We start from the raw sequence: 16,898 nt of genomic DNA, 5'->3' as shown, positions 1-16,898 counted from the left end.
GATCATTTTTTCATGAAAACGCTGAGTACCCTGTTTTGATTTATAGAACCCCCACAGACAATTGTACCGTGCGTTGTACAATACTCCACGTTCTCAGCCTTTACAACAATATTTATATAATATCCTTTAGATCTGCTTCAAACTCTGTAGTCTGTGCTCAAAGGAGTCCCAACTCCCCAAGCTTCACATTCCCTCACTTCTTCATTAACTAACTTCCTTCAGGTAACTTCAATTCTCTCCATTTTATCTTATTCGCTTTACTTTCGTAATTGCTTCTTCTTAGCTTTTATTTAATTTTAATTTTGCACCATGAAATGGAATTCCAATTCCATGGGATTTGGAAGTGCGGATTCTGCAGTTGAATTTCTGTTCTGGGTTTTAATGATTTAGAACTTTATTTGAACACCCAAACCTTGGATTTGGAAATTGGAATTACAGCTTCGAATTCCAGTCCCAGCTTTTTAAGTGCTTGCTGCTGCAACAAACAGCTGCAGATTTTGATTTGGAATTCAGTATGAGTTTCAAATTGATTTTAAAGCCCTTTTTCTATTTGGGTATTGGAAATTGAGACTTGTTTTCCCAGATAATTTTGGAGGAACTAAAATTAGTTAAGTCTTTGTTGCGTGCATTGTAATATTGTTGTGGATTTGGTTTGGCAGAAAAAAAAATATACATTTGAGTGCAATGGCTGTGAGGAAGCCTGGTGTAATTGCTTTGTTTGATGTTGATGGGACTCTTACTGCTCCAAGAAAGGTATTAATTTTCTTCTTTGATTATTAATTTTCATTTCATTTGGATATTGTTCCATCAGATTGTTTTTTTTATGAATATGATGATAGCAGCATAGGATCAATATCGCCAATTGTTATTTCATTAGATTTATTGCATAAAATTCGTTTACAAGCATATTTATATTGAACTATTCATTTTATTTGTGCTTTAAATTGTCTTTGATGCAATTTTTTTTCCACTCAAATGCTAGGTGGCCACTCCAAAGATCTTAGAGTTCATGCGGCAACTCCGTGAGGTACATTATTAATTAGCATTTAGATTGGATTTTGTGGGACTTTTTTTCTTCATCTTTTACCAACCTCATATAAGGCATTGAATAACAATTGTGCAGGTTGTGACAGTTGGTGTTGTGGGAGGATCTGACCTTGTTAAAATATCAGAGCAGCTTGGGAAGACAGGTTTGCTCTATCTTTGCTTATAAGAGAAAGTATTTGGAAACGGGCTAGGAACCAAAAATCTGTGTGATCATTCCATTTAATTAAATATGATCTGAAAATAGACTGTGGTGCTTAGCTTTGAACCATGTTTTTCCTGTGAATCAGAGGCAATGTTCATCATGAAACTTGACAGTCAGAACATTATCTTTTTCATGGATTAGAAATTGGTTTCAAATCTAACCTTTGCAAGGTTGTTTTTATTTTTATTTTTAAATGTGATGTTCAAAGTGTTTGGTATCATTGTTTTGGGCTATTAAAACTGCCTGCATTCTATATTTGAACAGTTTTTAATAGTTCTCAAATCCAAGGCCAAAATGCAGTCATTTACTTTGCATTTAATATTTATGTGTTGTGACTATTTACTATCTCTATTTTTATTCAAGTCGAGGGAACAAAAAGAGGTAGAGGAAGACCTAAAATAATATTACTAGTAGTAAAAATTGACATTGTAGTTACAGATGGTGATAGAGAGTATAATTTTGGATAAGGTAGAATGGTGAAGAAGAATACATGTGGGCAATCTCAATTAGTTTATTGAGGATCCTTAGAGATCTTAAATTTTTGGGACTAGGATACATGTTATCTTTTATTTTAACCCCCTCTTTTTGTTGTGCAGTTATTGATGACTATGATTATGCATTTTCTGAGAATGGCCTTGTGGCTCACAAAGACGGAAAGCTTATTGGCACTGAGGTATTAGTTACAGCATAAACCCAAAATAAAAGAAAGCGGTCACATTTGTAATTGATGTTTATAGCTTTAAATAGAAACAAAACACTTGGGCTAGAAGCATCAAGAAGGTTAAATTGCCATTGATGCTTGTATACTACATCCCCTATGGCCCTTTGCTCACCCACTGAGTACATTCCCCCATGGAAGTGTTTGTTGCTCTGGAAAATTATGCATCAATTCCTAGTCACTTTTTTTTTGTACGTTAAGTTTGAAAGTGTCTTTGGGTGCCAATGAGCTCTAGCTTCCTCCATAAAAATGGAACGGAGGCTGGGTTTAGGAGTTCATGAGTCAAGAGCCACTAGGAGCATGTGTAACTTGCCAATATAAAATAAGCATGGTGCTTGCTAACTATAATTTTTATCCTTAGGAACCATGATGAAACTTTATTATCTTTTGCATAATTATTGTTTATTTAATTTGATATTCCTTGGTGGGTTACATTTCTTCCTTTGTCCAGAGCTTAAAGTCATTTCTTGGAGAAGAGAAACTCAAGGTAAGACCTTGTACTAAACTCTTGAACTGTTTAGTTACTTATTTGGAAAACACTCATCCTATTATACTGTTAGAACACCTAGAACAGCCCTCTTGCAGCATGTTCTTGCATTTTCATGGGCTAGACAATTAATTTCCCCAATGTATGCTTGCCTTCATGCCAAAGAACTCGTTAACGATGACTAGAAGCATCTGGTTAATATTCCAAAACTGTTCTTCTGTAAGTCTATAATAATGATGGACAGGGAGAATGACTGTTGGATCTCTAGGTCATAGAGTTGTCTGATAGACTTAAATTCTTTTTACAGTACTAGATTTATCAATTTGTTGTCCTGATGGATTGCACATTTGCAGGAAATTATTAATTTTACTCTGCATTATCTTGCTGACTTGGATATCCCTATAAAAAGGTTAGTAGAACAAAAGCCTAAATATGTTTTTTGTGTATGTCAAGCATAATTTTTGGACCATATGATTGTATTTTGTAATTCTTCAAGGAAGCTTGCCATTTCAAGCTCATCCTTCTCTTAATAAAATATCTTATATTTAAAATATAAATATAAATCTTAGTAAGATTTTTCTTGCAATATCTTTAGGGGAACATTTATAGAGCTCCGAAGTGGCATGCTGAATATATCACCTATTGGGCGAAACTGCAGCCAAGAAGAAAGGGATGAATTTGAAAAGTATGACAAGGTAATGATACTCTTTTTTCATTTCTTTTTCTTTCCTTTTTTTCCCCAAAATATTAAGTTTTAAGTTTTTCTTTTAGCTTTTATGTGTCTCAATATGTAATATGGAAAAAACATGCAAATGAGGTTTCAGGTTCACAATTTCCGCGCAAAAATGATATCCGCACTTCGCGAGAAGTTTGCACACCTTAATCTGACATTTTCCATTGGAGGACAAATAAGTTTTGATGTGAGTATTACTTCAGGCTACACTAAAGCTTCATTATACTTTGATAATTCTTGGATTGGTGGTAAATTAAAAGGCAAGTGTAAGTGCCATTGTATCTAATTTTGGTGCATAAATTTTGTAACAGGTTTTCCCTCAAGGTTGGGACAAGACCTACTGCTTGAGATACCTAGATGATTTTCATGAAATCCATTTCTTTGGTGACAAAACATACAAGGTCAGCCCTTTAGTCTCATCATTTATCTCTTTCAATTGTCTTAATAAATTTTAAATTTGAGTAATGGTTTAATCCTGTCATGTTGGAAAAAATAGTCCTTAGTTTCACATGTAATAATATTTTTGGTTTTGATTAGAAATGATTACAGCAATGGGGCAAGTTAACTGGTTTAGAAGACTAGGGGAAAAACACAAGACAAATATAGAAATACATCCCACACCACATAAGATTTGATTTCTAATTAAAAAAAAAAATACAAATATCCTCCAAATCTAAATTGTGCTGATCTTATTGTGAAACTCGATCGTGTTCTCACACTTTAAACTAAAAATAGGCCCTCAATTTTACTTCAGTTACCCCTTTGTGACATTTAAATGTGTTGTTGGTTGATGTCCACCTACAATCTTATTTTCCATATGACCAAATTTGTTAGTGATGTCTTCATTCCTTTATAATGCTTCATTTTATTCTTCTTTTATTCATGCTAATGGAAGAGTTCTGGTTTTTTGTTTGAACAGGGAGGAAATGACCATGAAATTTATGAATCAAAACGAACAATTGGTCACACAGGTCAGCTCAAAACTTCAACTTGTATGCAAGTTCCTTTGGGAGTGAAAAATCATCTGGTCTTACATTTTAATAGCATCTGAATGTACAATTTTATCATATGGTGGAGTAATTACAGGACATAAGGGGTACGGACACCAAGATTAACAATAGAGAATGTAATATAGCATTATTTTTGTATGCAAAAGATTTCAAAAACTTGTTTCAAATGCCAAGCACAACCAAATGGAGTCATTCCCAAAGCCTATTAGAATGGGTTGATTCACGTGATCATGTCTGCTGAGTATCCAAAGATCAGTTGTTTCTATTGTAGTATAGTCTTGATGTTGACTGTTTTTTCTTTGCAGTTACCAGCCCTGAAGATACTATGGAGCAGTGCAAAGCTCTCTTCCTTGCAAACCCCTGAACATCTACCAATTGTTTAATCTTTAGATTTATGCCATTTGTATTTTATATGTATGAATAAAAGTACCAAGTAGAGATACTGTAAAATTCATTTTTGAACTGTTATTCTTATATTATATGTATGTTTTTATTGGCAACCTAAATTGTGATTGTTTATTGTTTAACTGAAGTCAAATCTACTTACCAAAACAAAGGTGGAGGTTTTGTATTTATTTTTATTTTTTATGGACTAAAATATATAGTGCACCCAAGTTTGGAGAAATTTTTGTTTTGGTCCCTAAAGTTTAAAATTTTGATTTGAATCCGTAACGTTTGAGACTGTTTGCAATATAGCCTTACATCCCCCGTTTTTGAATCTATCATCATTAATCTTTTCATTGATTCACTATTTTTTTTTACTTTCAAATATCAATGGAGGCATTACTCTACAAAAATAAATAAATTTATGGATGCAGCACCCACTCCTCAATCCACTTCATTTACTTACCCTCAAGTCATCAATTCCATCACTATGCATGGAAAAGGGAAAAACTGTACATTAGATTACCTAATTAAATTTAAATTCATGATGGCATTAACCTATGAAAGATAATTTGTATTATCTTTTCCATGGGCAATTGAATACAAATTATCTTCTCCAAGGGCAATCGAATTTAAAATTACTGTATTTGAATTTAATTAAGAAATCTTTTCCAAGGGCAATTGAAATGTACCTAGATTTTCACGTTGTCTTTTGTTTTTATTTTCTAAAAATTATGGGTGGCATTGTATTATGTTTTCAAAAAATTGAATTCAAAATTTTTTGTAGGGAACAAAAAATTGAAAACAGGTTTGGGTGTTTTCTTGATACAAATATTGGGTTCAGTGGCATTTTTGTAATAAATAAAAAACTTTGGTACGGCCCACACAGCATAAGTCTCTGTTTACAATTCACTAGTTCACTCCCAAGTCCCAACGACTTTCTCTCTCTCTCTCAACCATTTCACCCAAATCTTACGTACACCCTTGGGCCCAGTTAATTAGATTCAACAACTAAATTCAAACGCTTGGTTGCAGACTTGCAGTAAGCCAATAACGAATAAAATTAAGTTTTACCATTGTTATTATTTTGAAAAAATTAATTTAATTAGAAAACCTAATGTACTTCACCTAAAAGAATCTATACATAAATTTTACCCAATTGTTAATTGTGTTACAATTAACTATTTATCAAAAACAATATATATTGTAAAACTCAACTTGTCATCATAGGAGCGACTCACTATTTATTTTCATAAATATATTTATCATATTATATAAAAATAATATTAAGGAGAGTTAAGTGTTACACTCAAAACTTAAACGGAATTACGTATTTTATAAATAAATAAAAAACCCGTATAGAGTTTTGTGTATTTTATCCTATAGAAAAAAAATGGGGGTTTTAGTTTTAGAATTGGAACTAACGCAATGTTGAATGCCCTCTATAGTCTATAGTGGAGGAAATGGGCATTTGTTTCTAATTTACAAATTATATAATAAAATGCCATTATTTTGAAATTATTTAACAAAATGTCCTTATTTTTGTAACTCAATTTTAACAAAATCAAGTTTCAGGTGGAACTCGGCATTAACTCGATTTTAACAAAATCAAGTTTCAGGTGGAACTCAACATTTGCAATGTCGAGTTCTATACATATTTAGCCACTTAAATTTTTTTTGAAAATTTAAGTGAAACTCAACATTACTAATTTCGAGTTCCAGTTAAAAATATGCATATAACTCATTTTTGAGAATATCAAATTTTACATATAAACTTGATTTTATTAAAATCAAGTTTTAAAAATAGAAACATTTTATTAAATAGTTTCAAAATATAAGTATTTTGCAGCATAGTTTCTAAATTAAGTGCAAATGCCCAATTTTCCTGTCTATAGCTTAGTCCTTTTCCCTCGTCGAAACGACACCTCGTGTTCTCGTCAATTACTAAACGGCAGTCTCTTATCTAAAACGAGAAGGTGCGAAGAAGCCTAAAAAGTTCTTATCGTCGTCTTCTTCTTTCTCACTGATACTGTTTACTCTCTCTCTCTCTCTCTCTCTCTCTCTCTCTCTCTTTGAGAGTTCAGTATACACTAAAGAAAGGCCAAATCCAATGGCTTGCGAAGCAGAGGATGAAAGCCCTAGATTCTTTGTAGCAGTGCACGTAGGTGCAGGATATCACGCGCCTTCCAATGAAAAATCTCTCAGATCCGCCATGAAACGCGCTTGCCTCGCTGCTTCCTCTATTCTCCGCAAGGTCTCTCTCTCTCCATTTGCCTTCCTTGAAAGTTTTCAAAACCTAGGAATATCATTTCTCTATATATAATATATATATGCTGTTTCTTACGTGCTTTGCTCTTTTCTTGGTTTAGGGCTCTGGAAAATGCTTGGAAGCTGTTTCCGCAGCTATTCAAGTCTTAGAGGTATGAATTTTATGTTGTTGTAATTGTTATGTTTAGGAGGTAATTAACCAATATTTGAGCTTATACTTTAGGAAAGATTTTATTTTGTGGAGTAATTTTTCTATGAAATGTTCTTTTTCGAGTTATAAAATATGTGGCCCTCATGGAGCAATTCACAGGAAGTTAGAGTAGGTTTTTTTTTTTTTTTTTGGTTATTGTGGATTTTCTTATTTGGTATGGTAATTTCGGATTTAAAAAAGATAAGGCATTGCGTCTTATTTTTCTTACAAGTTTTCATGTAGATTGATTATATTATGTTTAATGAATTTTTATGATATGACTATTTTCATTAAGGATGATCCTTGCACAAATGCGGGTCGAGGCTCCAATTTGACAGAAGATGGTCGTGTAGAATGTGATGCCAGTATTATGGATGGTCATTCTGGGGCATTTGGAGCTGTTGGCGCAGTGCCAGGTATTCTTAATCCTGAGCATTACATATTCTATTGAGTTAACGACTGGAATAATGCATCACCAGCAATTTCTCTGGTTTATATGATTTTGCTTACAAATTGCAGGTTGTATTTCATTTAGAATCCACCTTTCCCATGAATTTTCTGAATGTCACTTGTGAAAAAGGGGACAAAGTTTTAAGTTATGTATGTCTGTTCCGTATGTTGTAGACCAGGTGTTCAAAATGCGATCCAGATTGCTGCTTTATTGGCCAAGGAGCAAATGATGGGATCTCCTTTGTTGGGTCGAATACCTCCCATGTAATGATTACTTTGCTTTGCTTTTCCTTTAACCTATTGGAAGACTATAGCGAGTACCCTCCCATGAATATCATTCTTTTATTCCCATTTTCCTTATGCAAAAAATAAGATATTTTGTATACAATTGTGGAAGAATTATCATGCAACCTGGTCCATAGTAGAGCAGGCATTATGTTTAATGGTAATGTTTGACTTTATTCTGCCTTTCTGGACATGTTGAATTCTAAAGAATTAAATCTGTGTTCTGTATATTCAGCATGTCACCATATGATAACTTTCGTTTACCCGTTTTTTCTATATGTGTGAACTAGTGCTCAATCATTGTTGTAGATCCATTATATAAATCTGTCTTATTGTACTTCTAGATGTCTATATTCTGGCTTATAATATCAATCTCTATGAAATAGTCACTTCTAAATTTTTGGATACATCAGTTTGCTAATAGTTTGACATCAGATGATTTTATCAAAAGAACATAGTTCACTGCTGTTGAAAATCAATTATATTCTACTTGCATTATGAGTTAATGTGCCTCATAATTTCTCTTCATTCTTTTTTTATTTTTTTATTTACTTCAAACTTACACCTGCAAAAAACATCATGTTACACAGCTTCTTGGTTGGTGAAGGAGCCCGAACATGGGCAAAGTCCAAGGGCATTGCGTTGCCAGCAACTATAGCAGAGGCTGATGAGGTCAATATCTTTTATCTTTTCACCCTCATTTTTTTTAATCCCCAAACCTAACCCCAATGAGATTAGAGAATATTTATCCTGTTGAATATGTCAAGTTTGTATCTATAATTTCACTGATACTCAGCTGTAGAATTCTTTTTTACTTCTAAGGATGGGTAAGTTGATCTAGTGCATTTTGAAACAGTGGCTGATTACAGAAAGGGCAAAAGTACTGTGGAAAAAATATAAAGCAATGGTTGGTGATGCCGAAAATAAGACCGATATTTCTGCCATGGAACTATCTTCTAGTCCTCAAGAGATTGTTGCCATTTTGGGTATTTCATCATCTTTTGATTTTGTATACATCAATCCATTCCATTTCAAAAGTAGATAATGTTTATAGTGCAAAAACATTGTCCGCATATTTCTGATTGGGGAAGTAGATAATATGATCCACCTTTTACTTTCCATGTGTTATTTTATCCTAAGTACAGACACAGACATGGCACAACACGGCAACAACAATTTTTTGAAAACTATGGGAAGTGACTTTGAAACCAGGTAGCATGATAAGAAATAACAAAAGCAAAGGGAAATTGGAGTGGGGTTTTCCATATCTAGAAAAATGTTTGCACCATATTATATTTTGACTTAATATTATCTTTATGTAAATCTTCATTCTTATTATTATTATTATTATTTTCTTTCTTCTTTAACCATCTGGCGTTACATTGAAATAGCACTGAATTTTTTGACATGTTATCTTGTTCAAGATAGATATAATAATCACATGGCTCTGTTATCATGTGTGAGCATTGTGTAGGAGCTCCTCTGTTTTCTAATTCTATACACTTACAAGCTTTTACTTGATTTGTTGATATTGTTGATTTTTTCATCCTCAAAACCAAGCCCCCCCCCCCCCCCCACCCCCACAAAAAAAAAAAAAAAAAAAAAAAAAAAGGAAAGAAAACACCCTTCTTGAGTATTATTCTGTTTGGGAGGCATGTTTTATGACAGTTGCATTTGTTCTTGGATTTAGAAGCTCAACCGGGTGAGACTTCAAGGGGGAATGGGGGTGGTGAATTTTCCATATCAAGTGCTTCAGAGGAGGATTGCATCATGGACACTGTTGGAGTTATTTGTATCGACGCTGAAGGTCACATAGCATCTGGGGCCTCAAGTGGTGGTATTGCACTGAAGGTGATGCATGGTTCCTTTGATATGCATTTGTATTTTTTAAAGGCCTTTTAGTACTGTAGATAATTTTTTATCGGTCTCTCCTACCCTATGAAAAAAAAAACAGGTTGGTGGGCGTGTGGGACTAGCAGCAACGTATGGTTCAGGTTGTTGGGCATCCTCAAAAGGCCCCTTTGGAGCTCCATTTATAGTTGGTTGCTGTGCTACTGGTGCAGGAGAATACCTCATGAGAGGTTTTGCAGCTCGGGAGTGCTGTGTCTCATCATCAATGTATGGGTCCCTGTAATAAGGAAAAGACAGTTATAGCCTTTGTTTCTATGTTGCTTTAAATGCCCACAGGAAGAGGCAAAGTTTAGAGTCACCAAATTTAATCATAAATCAAAGTTAATTGTGTGTATCTTACTTGGTTGTGGAAGCTATATCCTATTCTCGCAAATTTAAACATGAATGACTCATACCTAGTTTACCTCTATCCTTTTAACAATAGTTTGTCGGTTACAACGTAGTAGGTGCAATAGGGATTTGAAAGGATGCCACACCAAGAGTGAGAATTTTCCAATAAGTCAGGCCGATCCTTGCTTTCATGGATCATATTGAGGTGGCGAACCTTGATTTGAGCTTGATCTATATTCATTCATGCTACAGGAGAATCTGAACAGAAGTTGATCACTTTGTAGTATTTATAAAGTTTGTCAATATTTGGATTTGTGTCGTATATGAGCTGAGTTTACACAGCCAGCTGATTAAGTCTTCATTAATCAATTCTAACCAAATGATACTTAATTGTGCTTAACAAAACTGGTCTGTGATTACATGCCACTTTCAAAACTTGGGCATGATTGCTTTGTTTCTGAAGATCTTTAACTTTCCCTTCATTTGTCCAGTTAATTGAGAGAGAGAGGGCTTATGTTATTTGTTCTTTTCACTGATAATTATGCAGTTTCTGTAAATGAGTTTTTTTATTCACATAAAGCCAGTATATGAATCTGACATTGTTATGATCGTTGCTTAGTTCACAGGTTGGTCCTGCCTCTGCTTGCATGAAAGTGTTGCGCTCTGTTATTAACGAGAGCAGACAGCATGGTGCTGATATAAGTGCTGGGATTCTACTTGTGCAAGCTGATGCTCCTATATTGGTGAGCTCCTGACTGGTTCTTCTTCATTAGCTTGTCTGGAAGGATTATGTATTTAAATATTGTTTTAGGTTCCAGGAAATTCAGCAAAGCTGAAAGCTATAGAGATTGCGGCTGCTTACTCTTCCTTGTCTTTTGGAATTGGATATTTTGGAAACTCTATGGAACGGCCCAAGGTAACATAATCTTTTGAATCCTGAGATTTCAAATTTCTCTTCATTTTGTATGTTTGTCTTCTTCTCTTTTTTGTTTTATTAGTTAGTATTGATTTTCAGCTCAAATAGGATGAAAATTGTTTGATGTCTGTGATACAAGAATATAAAAGCAGTGAACTATACGAGGGTATTCATCCTGGATACTATTTATATTCTTCTTTAATTAGATATTTTATTACCAATGTCATAAAATAATAATAATATAAAAGCCAGCGGCAATATTATATTTCTTTACTTATAATATATATATAGAGAGAGAGAGAGAGACTTTGGATAGTCTGAAATGCAAAAAATAATTTGACATGCCAAGAGACAGTCACAATGTTTCATGAAAATGAATGGCCTACATTGTGATCATCCAAAGAAAATATACGTTAAATAGTTTGTATTGCCTGCTGTTTACTTTCTTAATAGAATGAATGCATTTTGGTACAAGAACAACAGAAGTCTTGTTCAGCAACCTGGTAATCAACTCAAAATGCTGCATCATTGCCTGCTATCTATCAACCTCAGTTGATTTCTAATGTAGACTCCTCTATAAAAGCAAAATTCTCATTTTCTTCTAATAATATCTTTCAGGTTTCAATTCTTAGGAGTACAAAACAACAAAACAAATCCGGGATAGACCATTTTGAAGCACGAATTGATCTTGCATGTGAAAAATTGAGGTGACTGCTTTCCTTCTTCAGGTTTGTCATGTTCTTTTTTTCAATGAAGAACAGGGCAACCTTGTTCATATTCGGAATTGACAAAAAAGATCACCATCTGCTGTTTCCTATTAGTGATAATGGTAATTCCAAAGATCCCGATTGCTGCTTCACATGGTCCTGCCTTCAGTGGAAACACAACACTAGCGAGTAGTGACTGAGAATTAAGAGTCTAGCACAGGTGCTAAGAAGGCTCTAAAATTGACTGCAAATTGATAACGTTGTTCACAAATAATTGTATTGTGCCAAAGTTCAATCAATGGATTAAAGAATTTTGCTAAAAATGACTTATATCTTTTAGTATTAATTTAAAGTTAGTTGTACCGACTCTGAAATTGTTTGTTGCAAATCTGCAATTGTTAAAATGAATTGTTTGTTGCAAATCTGCAATTGTTAAAATGGTGGTCGTTTTGATTGTTTCAATATAAGCCTTCTTTAGTTATGGAGGAAACCTTGTGCATTGCTTCATGGGTTTTGGCAGTGTCTTGTGACTCTTGTCCATTGAGCAGATTTGACCAATTTGCATGAAGTTCTGGCTTCATTCACCAAAATCAACTTATCAAAGAAAAAAAAATGTTGACCAAAATCAAATGGACGTAAAGATTTTGAGAGTACAGCAATAAGTGAGCATTTGGATGCTAATTCGACATCTTGTGTGACCCTTTTTTCATCAAAGAAAATAATAACATGCTCACCAACATTCTCTATAAGGAGGTTCTCACAAGGCTCTTAAAACTATCATTCAAAACTTAAGCATCTAAAAATTGTATACAACTTTCAGTCGGCTCCAGGTTTCACAGAGAACAAATCTAATCAAGAGTTCTAGTAGCTTCTCTGTAAACACCATTCCTCTTCAAGAGTAGAGGCAGCTTTTCCCCACTTTCACTTCCGATGCAAAATACATAACTACCATGTTTTCAGAGGGCTAATCCTTACATAAAAATAAAGCTGCTAAATTGCCCACTGGAAATCATTTTAAAACCCTTTTTTACTTCATCTAAAGACTATTAAGTAATTTATTTCAAAACTGTGACAACCAATGCTAATCTAGGCTGAAGTGAGAATACACCCCATGGTGGAGGACAAGGTGATTACGAAATGTAAGTTGTGAATGAAGCATCTTTCCTTGCAGCCAAAAACTCAGAAATTTCATTGGAAATTGTGTATCCTCTTTGCTGAGATAAGAGTATTTGAGAGAAGCATTGCTATTGTCATTGGACCCACTCCACCAGGAACTGGAGTGATAGCTGAAGCAACCTTGCAGGCCTCCTCATAACAGACATCTCCAACCAAACGGTAACCTCGAGGGCTATTTGTATCCTGCCAAATGCACAAATATGACCAGCTCAGTAACATGGAACCTTGAGTTAGAAAGCAACATCAAATTGGCACAAGCTATCATCTTTCATTCTTTTGACAACAGTCATATTTTAAAATGAGCTAATAATCCTCCAATGGATAGCAAAATGGTTGGAGACCATGCCTCATGAAGCGGAGGTTTTTAAGGGAGACCATGTCACCAGTTCGGATTTCTCCTTTTCCCCTCCCTTCAGACTAAAACTAAAAAAAAAAAAAAAAAAAAAAAAGGAATAATGCTAGGGACACACCCAACTACCACCCAAATCCAAAACATGCATAAGTGTCACCTTGTGGTTGGTGTACCTAAATTTTTTTCCAGCAAGTAGCTGTGTGTAAGAGCTGAAATCCAATCACAAGTAGACACCCAGGCATATTGTCAAAGGAAAATGCTAGGGCCATAACTTGTTCACATGGCAAGTAGTGAGTGGTGGAAGTGGTGGGTCCACAACTCCACTCACAACTTGCCACGTAAGTAAGTTGTGACAAAAGTTGTGGTCCTAACATTACTCGTTGTGAAATCAGGTGTGTCCATAGGCGGATTGTAAAAGAAAAAAATGCTAACCCTAGACAATGCTTCATTGAGTAATTTCTTATATTTCACAAGTTTTTAAGGGAGGGATAAAAGCCAATATGAGAGAGAGAGAGAGAGAGAGAGAAGCACCAAAGATATAATCAAGTATGATGCAAAGGACCACAGGTTTCTGCTCACCTCAACAGGATTAATTCCAACATCAATAATAACTGCACCAGGCTTTATCCAGTTGCCCCTAACCATATTTGGTTGGCCTACAGCTGAAATAATAATATCTGCTTCTCTTATGAACTCCTCAGGGTTTTTGGTTCTTGAATGGACTATACTTATGGTAGCATCTTCCCTCTAACAATGTTAAAACATCACAATAGCATTAGAATCAAACAGAAATGAACCATAGCGAACTAATGATCTATTCTTCAAATAAGTGAAGTTTGGGCGAATAAAATCTCACTTGCAGCAATAGAGCGGCTGGCATTCCAACAATATTGCTCCGGCCAATTACAACTGCTTTCTTTCCTTTGATATTAATACCATATCTATGCAACAACTCTATACATCCCTTTGGCGTGCATGGAACAAACAAGGGTTCTCTACCTCGCATGGCTAGACGGCCAATGTTCAGTGGGTGAAATCCATCCACATCTTTCTCAATGCTAACAGCATTTAAGATGTTCTGCTCATTCATATGCTGGTACGAAATCCAAGAAGACAAAGAAACTCAGAAAGACTTTTTCATGAATCACAGGCAGAAACAACATTGAGGCTTCATACATGCTAACACAGAAATAAATTATAGCATAAATCTTTGTGTATAATATTTGGTATGACTTCACCAAAATCAATAATATCAGCATCATAAAGTAATAGGGCAGTTGGGCTTAGAAAGAACACTGCATTGTGCCAATGTTTTCATACATGATTTATGAATAAATCAAGCTTAATGAACCACAGACCACAGAATCCACAAATCTCCAAAACTGCCCTGCTATGCACATGATGAGATCCATACAGACATGTTCAAATTTTTCTACGCCAAAAAATACACTATTGGTCTGTAAACTTTAATTTATAGCAGTTTTAGTCCCTAAAGTTTGAAGTAATTGCTTTTAGTCCCTAAGAATTTAAAGTGATCCATTTTAGTCCCTACCAAACTTAAAGGGATCGGTTTTAGTCAGTATAGAGTACTGACATGTTAGTTTTTGATTTGGCTATGTCATCTAAGGGACCAAAAGCAATCACTTTAAACTTTAGGGACTAAAATTGCTCTGGCTAAACTAGAATCAACAGTGTCTGTTAATGTAAGCCGGAAAATACTTAAACATAGGGTATACAAATACACATAATAATAATAAGCTATAGAATCAATTCTTCTACATCAATTAGTACAATGATATCAATGTGCAAATACATTAACATACCATGACATAAAACACATATTTTTCTCAAAATAAAAGACTGAACGGCTAAGCCATAGTCCTAACTAACTGGGATTGGCCACATGGACATTTTCTTGCATGTATATTTGCTCCATACAACAAAAGAATAATTTATTTTCACACTAAAAAAAACACACCCTTTTGTTTATTTTTGCATTATACCATGATTTTCAACAAACGAAAAAACGAAGTTGAAATTAAGAAGCATACAGAAGGCAGAGGTAACTGAACGAGGATTCCATGAACCGAAGGATCATCGTTGAAGTCAGAGATAAATTTGAGTACTTCCTGTTCTGTACAATCCTCAGGCAAACGAACTTCAAAAGAATTAATTCCCACAGACTCACAAGCTTTCTTCTTGTTGCGCACGTAAGTTGCAGAGTCCTTCCTATCCCCAACAAGAATAACCGCTAATCCTGGAGTAACACCGATAGCATTCTTCATCTTTGATACTTCCTCAGTTATCTCATCTCTGATTTGCTTCGCAATTGCTTTTCCGTCAATAACTTTAGCAGATGTCTCAGTAGCCACTGATGCTGTTTGCCAAAAAACAAAAGAAATGAAAATGCGTTCAACATGTTCGACAAAATGCCACAATGAAAGAAAAACAGAAAAGACTAAAAGTAAAGTACCTGAGACGAGGGGCGATGGTGAAGGCGAACAATGGGTGGTGAGGGCTGTGAGAGAGGTGAGGTGACGGTGAGGGAGTCTCACTCCGACAAGGCGGTTAAAAGAAACGACGCCGTGTTGGCGGCTGAGGTTGCGGGTTAAGGGGAGGAGAAGGCGAGCCGTGGTGGAGGATTCAGGGGACAATCGGACTGCGCCGCAGATTTTCTCCATTCAGCTCCGAAATACTCTTTTCTTTTACTCTGATCTCTCTCTCTGATATCTTTTTTGTGAGGGAAGAACTCACGGTCACACTCGCTGGGCGCCGATTTGCTTTTTGAAGCTACCTTTAATTTTTGTTCTTCAAAATTCCTTTTTTTTTTTTTTTTTTTTGATAAAAAAGTTCCAAATTATTAGACAATGGGTTAATTGTACTCCAAATTATTTTTTATTTATAAAAAATTCTAAATTATTAGACAATGGGTTATTTATTTTATTTTATTTTTTTGTGATGACAATGGGTTAACTTAATTGTACTTTAACTACTCGTCCATTTCAATCTTTTCTCTAACAAAAATCAAAAATCCTTATGCCACAATTTACTTACACGTTGAGTTGTGGGTGGTGTAGTAAAAGTAATGGGCTTATATGGGTTTACAATTCCATCAATCATAATTCACTATATGAACAAATTATAGTCCCAGCATTACCCTTTTTATAAACTTTACAATTGAACAGTATACTCCCAAGTTGATTGGTAATTAACAAATTGCTCATTACATATTAGATTTTTTTTTTTTTTTTAAATAGAACATGTAATTTTAAAGGGGTTTTGTGTTTTTTAAAACACAAAACCCCTTTAAATGGACACACACTCAAAAACCCCTTTAAAATTCCACATCCAAACAACCTAGTTTTCTTCAAAGAGAAATCCACATACAACTTGTGTGTGTGTGTGTGTTTGGGGGGGGGGGGGGGGGGGGGGGGGGGGGGGGGGTGTTGGTGGAATCACAAACAACCCAATTATATTGCAATTAAATATTAAATATTAAAAATCAACAAATTAAAGAAGAAGATAAAACTCCAATATATCATCTTGCCAAGCCAATATGTACAAATCAAAAGTCAACAAAAGCAATGAATTCACTTACGCTTTCTCCAAATGTATTATAAATTATTGTAATTATCATAGAGCAAATAAACATAAATTGAAATTCTATCATATTATTTATAAAATAAAATAAAAAAAAAAAAAAATTATTGCCTTATTTGTTTAGATGTTTTT

At 34.5% G+C, this 16,898-nt stretch overlaps 3 protein-coding genes across 5 annotated transcripts; 2 read left to right on the top strand and 1 right to left on the bottom strand.

Moving 5' to 3' along the window:
* Window positions 1-4,822, top strand: LOC126696964 (phosphomannomutase). The gene is made up of 12 exons (XM_050393741.1): window positions 1-222; window positions 660-753; window positions 983-1,027; window positions 1,124-1,190; window positions 1,846-1,922; window positions 2,419-2,454; window positions 2,808-2,863; window positions 3,050-3,149; window positions 3,279-3,374; window positions 3,499-3,588; window positions 4,107-4,158; window positions 4,503-4,822. Exons 2-12 carry the CDS (start codon window positions 685-687, stop codon window positions 4,559-4,561), a joined length of 747 nt encoding a protein of 248 aa, XP_050249698.1. The 5' UTR covers window positions 1-222; window positions 660-684; the 3' UTR covers window positions 4,562-4,822.
* A 1,739-nt stretch (window positions 4,823-6,561) lies between these two features.
* Window positions 6,562-12,076, top strand: LOC126696961 (putative threonine aspartase). 3 transcript variants are annotated; one of them, XR_007646122.1, is made up of 11 exons: window positions 6,562-6,835; window positions 6,951-7,001; window positions 7,335-7,455; window positions 7,669-7,753; window positions 8,365-8,446; window positions 8,631-8,760; window positions 9,465-9,625; window positions 9,729-9,892; window positions 10,635-10,758; window positions 10,834-10,931; window positions 11,550-12,076. XR_007646122.1 is itself a non-coding variant. In XM_050393739.1 (11 exons), exons 1-11 carry the CDS (start codon window positions 6,692-6,694, stop codon window positions 11,640-11,642), a joined length of 1,257 nt encoding a protein of 418 aa, XP_050249696.1. In that variant the 5' UTR covers window positions 6,562-6,691; the 3' UTR covers window positions 11,643-12,076. The 3 variants fall into 3 exon arrangements, 2 of the variants coding, with proteins under 2 accessions (XP_050249696.1, XP_050249695.1); XM_050393739.1 differs by having other exon boundaries at window positions 9,468-9,625; window positions 10,827-10,931; XM_050393738.1 differs by having other exon boundaries at window positions 6,566-6,835; window positions 10,827-10,931.
* A 225-nt stretch (window positions 12,077-12,301) lies between these two features.
* Window positions 12,302-15,979, bottom strand: LOC126696963 (bifunctional protein FolD 4, chloroplastic-like). The gene is made up of 5 exons (XM_050393740.1): window positions 15,640-15,979; window positions 15,218-15,543; window positions 14,023-14,259; window positions 13,746-13,913; window positions 12,302-12,997 (listed from the first exon to the last, which is right to left on the bottom strand). The coding sequence occupies exons 1-5, from the start codon at window positions 15,845-15,847 to the stop codon at window positions 12,827-12,829; spliced, it is 1,110 nt and encodes a 369-aa protein (XP_050249697.1). The 5' UTR covers window positions 15,848-15,979; the 3' UTR covers window positions 12,302-12,826.
* Window positions 15,980-16,898: the final 919 nt, after the last annotated feature.

Source organism: Quercus robur, chromosome 8 (genome assembly GCF_932294415.1).
Source record: "Quercus robur chromosome 8, dhQueRobu3.1, whole genome shotgun sequence".
Classification (NCBI taxonomy): Eukaryota; Viridiplantae; Streptophyta; class Magnoliopsida; order Fagales; family Fagaceae; genus Quercus; species Quercus robur.
Note: the sequence above shows the minus strand (reverse complement) of the source record. Positions and strands in the feature narration are given on the sequence as shown.

Excerpts from the sequence above, each read along its gene's own strand:
- LOC126696964 (XM_050393741.1), top strand. The coding sequence starts at position 685 with ATGGCTGTGAGGAAGCCTGGTGTAATTGCTTTGTTTGATGTTGATGGG. Across the intron at positions 3,375-3,498 it reads GAGGACAAATAAGTTTTGAT|GTTTTCCCTCAAGGTTGGGA; the intron begins GTGAGTATTACT and ends ATTTTGTAACAG. Across the intron at positions 4,159-4,502 it reads ACGAACAATTGGTCACACAG|TTACCAGCCCTGAAGATACT; the intron begins GTCAGCTCAAAA and ends TTTTCTTTGCAG.
- LOC126696963 (XM_050393740.1), bottom strand. The coding sequence starts at position 15,847 with ATGGAGAAAATCTGCGGCGCAGTCCGATTGTCCCCTGAATCCTCCACC. Across the intron at positions 13,914-14,022 it reads CAGCCGCTCTATTGCTGCAA|AGGGAAGATGCTACCATAAG; the intron begins GTGAGATTTTAT and ends TAACATTGTTAG. Across the intron at positions 12,998-13,745 it reads TTGGAATTAATCCTGTTGAG|GATACAAATAGCCCTCGAGG; the intron begins GTGAGCAGAAAC and ends TGCATTTGGCAG.
- LOC126696961 (XM_050393738.1), top strand. The coding sequence starts at position 6,692 with ATGGCTTGCGAAGCAGAGGATGAAAGCCCTAGATTCTTTGTAGCAGTG. Across the intron at positions 9,893-10,634 it reads TGCTGTGTCTCATCATCAAT|TTCACAGGTTGGTCCTGCCT; the intron begins GTATGGGTCCCT and ends ATCGTTGCTTAG. Across the intron at positions 10,932-11,549 it reads ACTCTATGGAACGGCCCAAG|GTTTCAATTCTTAGGAGTAC; the intron begins GTAACATAATCT and ends AATATCTTTCAG.